Below are 8,522 nucleotides of genomic sequence, written 5' to 3' on the forward strand. Positions count from 1 at the left end.
GTGTTATCTGTCCACTCAAGATGCCCATTTTGTCCCACTCATATACCAACGATATCCAACGTAAAATAACGGGCAGCTTCAAATCCTGGCATCGTAAAGCTGAAACCAGATAGTGTTTATATGTTGATTTTGGTGAAATAACTTGCTATAAAACAGCTGTTTGCTTTAGCCCTATACTGATATGAGAGGAAGGTGCAGCAGCACAAAACACACACTAACTCTTCGTGTTGTGTTAGAGAAGGAACGGAAATCAAAGGGAGTAAGTTCAACAGCAGTTTGTCAGCCTTGAAGTTATTGTTGAAAGAATGCGGAGCTGAAAATATGCACAAAAAATACCAAACTTTTACTTGCTTTAACACGGCATTTATCGTGCAGTGTGGAAAGGGAGGAAACTGAGATGCTCGTTGACTCGCTGCTGGCTAATTAGAAGCATCTTTGTCACTCACAGTCTGACTGTGTGAAAGAAGCCGACCCGTGTTCCTGAATAAAAGCACCGAGTCCCTCGCTTTCTTTAAATATTAATTCAGTCTGTTTCATGTCTAAGAACCTTTCTGGATTGGATAGCTTTGTTTGAGAGACACGAACACCGACTAGCCGGAGGCTTTAATCTCCAAACTCTCAACAGTCTCACTTCACGATGCCGATTTGAATCCTCAGAGCAAACGTGCAGAGCGTTCCTCTGCATGTTTTAGTAGCAACAGGCCCTCTTGCGTCGCCGTAACTCACTTGTTGACAGCGGAGGGAAAAAAACGGCAAACAGAGAGGAGCGAGAGACAGACAAGGGCACGCACATATTTTTAAGTGTTCACACACTTAATGAGCGGCATAACCATTTCCTGGGAATTCCCTTTGAGAGACAGAGAAACAGAAAGTTAGTGTGTGAGAGAAGGAAAGGAAATCAAAGGGAGTTCAATGCGTTGCGTGACGAGACCCTTTCCACGAAGGCCTGAAACATACACACACCATTTTATTGTGATGACATGTCGGGCTGTGTTTCTTATAAGTTGTCTTAGTTTCAAACACTCTTGTGGTTCTTCTTTTTCCCCCCCTGTTAAATTGCACTTGGCTGAAAGTTTCTCTGCGTCTTGTGTGTCAACACAACTACACCATGTCTGCAAAGTGCTGCTATGATAACGGCTTTATTGGAGCTACACACCTGCCCAGCAGCGAGATTGTTGATGACCCGCACCGCACATGGATAAACACACTGTGGTGTACACAGTGCGAGCAGCTGTAATATAAATCCAACACACAGGGCTTACAGACTGAGCCCTTCAGTCAGCCACTCCGTTAATCATTGATGGACGCCCAGACACATGGACACCCCCCCCACACACACACACACAGGTCAGTGACACAGGTTGGTGTGTGTTTAGGTTTCCCTGTACACACTTCAGAAACAAGCAGAAACCAGCAGAAGAGGGGAGAGTTCATCACAGAAAGAAAGAAACAAAAACAACATTGATTCCAAATAGATGTAAGTCCTGCAGAGACAGGTGCCTTCTTCCTTGATCCCCTGGGAAAAGGAGGGAAGGTGGTACAGAGGTGGGAAGGAAGAGGAGGGAGGGGGTGTATATATGTGTGTATGTGTGTGAGAGAGAGAGAAAAGTCTGAGCTGAACCGGAGCCCAGGGGGAAACCGGCTTGACAAGAATTCAGCACAACACTCACATTCAAGCACAAATGCCTGCTGGCGACTACATGGGGAACTTTTTTTTTGGCCGGAGTATCTGATTAACGCACACATTTGCAAATAAAGTGCGCTGCTGTGTTGAGCACAGACTGTGCACACACACCTGTAAATACATTATTACATCTGTGTCTACATCTCAGCCACACACGCACGCGGGCACGCACAGGCACGCACGACAGCGGGCCTACTGTCAAAACTGTCATGTTGTCCCTTCTCGTGTCTTTTTAGTCAAAGCGTGCCGCATCAGGACGGCCGATCACACTCGTGTCGCTTCAAGGTCTTTCGCAAACATAAATAGGACACTATTATGCGTTTGCTCTGAAGGAAACTTTCAGACATTTCATTCTCACCTCGTCCCACTTGACGAATTTGCCGCCCCTCTTTAGCGCTTCGTGGACGTCCACGGGTTTCAGCTGCAGCGCGTGGACTCCCGGCTTGGCCCCGGCCATGACGAGGGACTCCCAGCCCGGGTGCCAACGCCTAAACCCCGGCTACGGCGACCTGGAACTCCTCGGAAGGAAAAGAAGGCTCTTCCTTCCTGCACTTCCAGCCCCAGAGCTTCTTTTACTTTTCTTCTTCTTCTTCTTCTTTTTTCCGGGGAGAGGGTTAATTGAAACACCGAGCGAGCGAGGAAGGGAGGGAGGGAGGTTCTTAAAAGTCAGGCACTGTCCTTAAAAGTTAGCGAGCCTCCCCGAGAGTTTGAAGAACATGAGTAAAATCCAGACAGAAAGACAGGACTCGGGTTGTTTCAGTGCGCACCGCCGCCGCCGCTGTGTCTTGTCCGCGTCCACGCAAAGCGGTGACGCGCCTATAATTCCACTTTTTTTTAATTTATAAGCTTTGATTCATATATTTGTTTATTTGTGCAGAATCCTTTAATCACGCACTTGAGCCCTTGGAGAGATCCTTTCCTTCCTTCCTTCCTTCCATCTGGTCGACCCCTCTCTCCTCTCCCTCTCGTTCCACTACCAACTTTCTCTGCTTCCTCTCTCTCTCCCTTGTCGCCTCCGACGCGTTTTTTTTTCTTCTTCTCTCCTCCTCCTCTCCTCCCTGCATGTTTTCTGTAGGAAAAAAAGAGGATTTTTGAGAGGAGAGAGGGACGGCGTCAGATAGCGCTGAGTGAATGAGAATGGGGTGGAGGGGGGGGTGTAGTAAAATGGGTGTGTTTTAATTCAGTTCCTCTGCCTGCTTGCCTGCTTCTCTGTAAAGCATGCATGCAACAAAAGCTCAGAGAACACGGTCCAGCATATCCTGTATATGCATGATTGTTGCTGTTCCATGATTCTGCATCTCCAGATCTCCTCAACTCCATTCAGACAGCTCCAATCATTCCTAACTCTGCTTCCATTACACTGGGAGACCTGGAAGTATCATATTTAAAAGATAATGATCATGTTTTAGACAGTTTGGTCCCTTATTTGAAGTAAAGCTACAAACTTCCCATCGTGCAAATTCAAACTGTCTTCTATTAAAGTTATGCTTTTCCCTACATTTACCTCTAAGTTCATATAAAACATGGCCAAGGTCATGGTAAGGTCATCTCAGGCTCTTGCTTTGAGCAAAGAAGCTCCGCCCAGCTAATGTTCAAAGTTTCTTCTTGCTAGGGTAAACCAATCAGAACCCCCAAACCAACCAGAGGCAGATGACCGCCCCTCCCTGAGTCTGGTTTTTCCCAGAGGTTTCTCCTTGTTAAAATGAAGTTTTTCCTTCCCACTGTTGCCAAGTACTTGTTCATAGGGGGTCATTTGGGAGTTTCTCTGTATTACTGTAGGGAACGTCTGTTTAGCACTTTGGCTGGCACCCCATGTCTTTTAAATGTGCTATACAAATAAAGTTGACTTGATTTGACAGTATTGTTAGTGTTTAATGCCGAGCGGAGGACCACACCTATGGCCAATTTAGAATCACCAATTAAAATAGCATGCATGTCTTCAGAGTGTGAGACCGGAGTGATCCGGAAACTTCCCACACAGAAACACGCTAGCCAACCAGCAGCCCAGAATCTTCTGCTATTCTTTAAAAATCCTCCAAATAAAACAACATAAAGGGAAAATAAATCCCTCTTGTTTTAACAGAAACCGTGCCTAAAGAGAAGACACAAACATTTTCTCTTTTGAGCAAAGACACAAGAGTGAGGCACGAGGCAAGGAAATCTGGGTACTGACGTAAGAGGAATAAAATATTGTGTAAGGCCGTTTTTCATTAAATATCACAGGCGCACGTAGGTCCCCCATGAAAATATTAGAGACATTTCCTGTAGTTCACTGCAGGGTGCAAAAGCAATCACCGAGTTCTTTTCATTCTGAATTACTCTCGCCTTCGAGTGCTTTAAGTCTGCTTCTTTGTTGACACTGATAGATTGCCTGCACAGTCAGCAGTGTTATTAAAAAACAGTATCACTGTTATTGGAAATGCATAGTAATCAGCTTAAGAGGTGATTTTGGAGCAGTAAGTGGTCCTGTAACTCAGGAAGTTAGAATGCGCGATTAAGGACGGGCTCAAGATAACAAATCTGCGTTACACAAACAGGAAATAAATTCGAGGACTGGCAGGTGAGGTAACTGAAGATCTTTTTCCCCTCCCCTCCTCCAGATCAGTGGCAGCGTATCATGTTTAAAGAAGCATGAGAGCAACTGAGGTGGCACAGTTAGAGCACGGGCCTGTCCAAATCCTGCTGCCAAGCAACGTTTCAAGTTGGACTCCTCGTAAAAAAAGAGTGCTCCAGAGCAACTGATGTTTTTTAATGGCAACTATTGACACTTTCAACTCCTCTAACTACGCTGGGCAAGAATGTGAGATATGCTGCAGCTTGCTGACCGACAGCAATTGAGTCTTGTGTGTGCATTTCCTTGAGGCACACTTTCTGTACAGCATCTTGCATGACATCGCACAAACACAGGGAGGAGTAATGCATGTGCATTCTTTCTGCAGTGCAGCACGCATGCATGAGCACTGAGCCGTGTCTCTGTGCTGTATGGCAAGAATGTATGCACATCTTCTCTGGGTTCACACAAACAACGTTGGGTTGCGTCCTGCATTTGAAGCATGGGCACCTGTGCTGTCAATAGGCCTCTCTCCACCTCCTACTCTCTGTTTCACCCAGTTCTCTTCCTCTGGCTGCTCTATCTTTTCCCTGCTAAACAAACTCCCTCTCTCCTCCTCACTATCTCATCTCTCATTCCAACAGGTGTCGCGTTCCCATTGGCTGCTGAGGCTTATCTGCAAAGAAAAAAAATGGAATTAGGTAACAAAACATGATAAAAGAGTGAATGCAGACGCTTACTTACATGCTTACATTGCATGTTTTCAAACTGTACCTGGAGTAAGATCCAGATCCTGGGAGGTGTTTCAGCCCTCAGGTCTGTCATGACCTAAAAACTACAAATAATGTGTGTATTGTGTATGAAGTGTGTGTGTGTGTGTGTGTGTGTGTGTGTGTGTGTGTGTGTGTGTCTAAGGTGAGACTAAACCTTCTTACCTTTCTCAAATACAGCTCATCAGGGCCAAAACTAACTACTACTGCTACTATCAACAAATACCAACAAGCAACCATCCTTTGACACACCTCAGATGTACTACAAACAAAGGGTAGAAGTATTTGATATGTGACTTTTTCCTGTTAAAAGGGTGTTTTTCCTTCCCACTGTCACCATCTGCTTGCAAATAGGGGTCACTGTTGGTCTTTATCTTACAATATAAACCACCTTGAGGCAACTGCTGTTGTGATTTGGCGTTATATAAATAAAACTGAAATCAAATTAAATTGCCCATCAACTACTTTAGTGGAAGAATAAAGGGAATTAAGCAAAGGAGGACAGGCAAAGCAAAAGGAGGTATCATTTGCTAAGAAGCGTGAAAAGGAAGGCGCAGAAATAGTGCCATTGACTGGAAACGTAACTGTAGTGAGTCCAAGATCTAATCACGTTCAGGCATTTCGTTTTCATGCAACAAGGAAGTCAAAATCTTTATTCTTCTTTACTGTTTGGTTTACTCACAGTTAAACAAAAGAAAGGAACACAAGTTGGATATTTAGAGAGAAGGAGAATAAAGAAAGTGAAAGATGCTCAGAATAGCTTTCTAATAAAGAGGGTTAAGAAAAGGGACAAAAGAAGGCAGCAGAGGTTAAAAATGGAACAAAATAAGGGACACATAGAAGAGATATGGAAAATGGGAAGACCCCACCACCACCACCCTGATCTTTTCCCCTCTCAGTCTAGTAACAGCCAGATCTTTCTCTCCAACGCAAAGCAAAGAACTCACAAAGACACATTGTGCAAAGACACACAGGCATATTCACTGTCTCTCCGCACACTGGCCTCGCTCTGCGCACAGAAGCAGTGCACAGACTAGCTTTAATGGGAAAGGACTGACTCAGTCGACGGTAGCAGAGAAAACTTGATCAGATTACTGTTAACAGTGTTGCTGAGATTTTGGCCTGAAGTTGCTAACAGTTCACTGGAGGCCGGGCCCATCTGTCTCCACCACACCGCGGGGTTGTTGTCAATGTGTTCTCGAGAAAAGCTATCATGTGGGCGTGTAGGCAACGTGCTGATTACAGTCCCACCCCCAACATCCCAAGAGGCATTCAGACACAATCCAGATTCACATTACAAGAACTTTGATTTACCTGTGGTGCAGCTCCATTCATTTGAGTCTACTCTTTCCAAATGAGATGAGAGCTCCCCAATGCCCCCAGGAGCTCCCTGTGGGGGAATCCACTCATTTATTATAGATCACTGATTGTGAAGCCCATTTACAACTGCGATCTGATCTTATGATGCCATCTAGTGGCTGCACAGCAACACAACTGTCTCTTTTTGTACATTGCATGATTGATTGTGCAATAATTAGGAATGTGGACATACTAGTTCCCGCTATGCCTCACTTGTTAAGAGGATACAGGGCTGATACCTACCTGTGCACACCTCAGTCACAGTAGCCTATATTAAGCACAGGTGTATTTGCACAGGTGAGTCAACACTGTGTACACAGCATACAGTCGAGGTTGCAGCAAGGTTCTGCTTTGATTTATTACTTTGGCGGAGGGAGAAAAAGGAAAAGAGAGCAAGACTGCTCCACAAAATTGAAATAAATAGAAAAGCACCTTTTTTGGCGAATATTTATTTATTCAGGCAGTTAGTAAACCCAAAGGAGCTGGTCTGGGACATGTGCATTAAAACAAATAAGTCTTCTTAACCAGAGAGTTTCTCCCTGTGTCTGTCTCTGTGTTGCATCACAAAGCTGACCACACAGGAAAGAGCACGTCAACAGCTCCCCCACGTGGATGTCCTCGTTAAGAAACAAAGCAGATGGCACTGCCTTTCTGGGTGAATTTCTGGCTAAATAAGTATAGTTTCAGCTAAGACGTCGCAGCATGTCATTAATTTGTAGTCCTGCATGGAAACATACAGTGGATTTATCTATGTACTTATTTTTATCACTAGAGTATATGCATATATTCTCTGATTGTATCACATATTGACCTTATGAGACTTTTAATACAGAGCATCAGTATTGGGTGACTGTGAAAGTAGGAAAATGTAACGACATCTGCTTTTAATCTTTTAGCTGCAAGCTAAAAGTCTTTTCATGTAAACTGTTTTTAATGTAAAACAGAAAAGTAACTAAAAGAGACAAAACTGCAATAAAGTAAAAATTATATTTAATTTAGTGAATTAGAATAGAATTAGTATAAAGTTAAGGAAAAACTAAAATACTCATGTAACACGTGTACTTCAGGTTGATGCCCTGACATGTTTTTCGCAGATGAGAAGTGGAGCCATGGATTGGACACGACAAAATAATAATAAATAGTGTTGGACAACAAATCTGGGATCCACTGTGAAACATCCACGGGCCATCATTTTCCACACTTTCTTCTCATTTTAGAAGCTCCTGATCTTTGCAAGTTTAAGATTTGTAGGCCGAATATATGAGGTTTTAACATATTTGTCATACTTTGTACCCTTTCACTCTTACCAGTACAGGCAGAGCTGTAACATTACATACTGCCGTCATGCTGACCTCCCTCTCCATTGGTCTGTTTAACTGGAAGTCATAAAAAAGCCACATTTCCCAGCCAGCTTCTACAAGTCCAGTTAGCTGGTGTGCTGGTGCTCACGCACGCAAATAGTTTGGAATTGGATTTTGCTCTTTGACCTGTTGTAGCTCTATTGTTTCTTTCTATAAAAGTGACTGGTGTTTTTCACATGTAAGCGCACATGGATGTTTATGTTAGTGTGTGTACCGTACATGAGCGTGTACGGGCCTGTCTGTGCTTACTCAACTGTAAGTTTCAGACATGCCCGCTGAATAATTCAGGTTTTTCTACGTCTCGTTGCCATGGCTGTCTGTAAAATAGCTGCACACACACACGCACGCACATAAACACACTGATGTGAGCATGTTGACAGATGTGAACACCCACATAGTCACACCAATGGAGCAAGCCGGAGACATTATGAATTCGCTCTCCCTCTCCTTACCTCCCCCTTTCACTTCACGCTCCTGTTATTATTAAAACTCTTGTTATTAAGCAGCCTAGCCAGGGTGTAGGGTTCCCTGCTGTTACGGCACAATGGGCACACTGTGAAGAAATCTGACTGCACTGCGTTCCTATTCGTGGATCACGTTCAGCAAGTTGATCAGAGATGAAGTTAAATTTCAAAAGCAAACAAGAAGATCCAGCTGCGTTTTGCCCGTGGCACTGATTGCACTCTTGCAAGGGGGAGAAAGTACATTTTGCAAACATGGGATACAATTATAATTTGTGTGTTGTGAAATGAAGGCTTCTTATTTTCACAAAGAGTGAGGTGTAGGCGTGAAAATGT

General features: G+C 44.0%; 1 protein-coding gene across 4 annotated transcripts in view; it reads right to left on the bottom strand.

Moving 5' to 3' along the window:
* Positions 1–2,822, bottom strand: part of plcb3 (phospholipase C, beta 3 (phosphatidylinositol-specific)) — a 53,925-nt gene extending 51,103 nt beyond the window's left edge. For 3 of the 4 annotated variants that reach the window (XM_003452397.5, XM_019348134.2, XM_025905903.1), the window contains exon 1: positions 2,043–2,821. In XM_003452397.5, the coding sequence (XP_003452445.1) occupies positions 2,043–2,141 (99 nt within the window). In that variant the 5' untranslated portion in view covers positions 2,142–2,821. Of the gene's footprint in view, positions 1–2,042 lie in introns of all 4 variants that reach the window. The other variant, XM_025905902.1, reaches the window with a different exon arrangement.
* Positions 2,823–8,522: the final 5,700 nt, after the last annotated feature.

The sequence above is a fragment of the Oreochromis niloticus genome, linkage group LG3, assembly GCF_001858045.2.
Source record: "Oreochromis niloticus isolate F11D_XX linkage group LG3, O_niloticus_UMD_NMBU, whole genome shotgun sequence".
NCBI lineage: Eukaryota > Metazoa > Chordata > Actinopteri > Cichliformes > Cichlidae > Oreochromis > Oreochromis niloticus.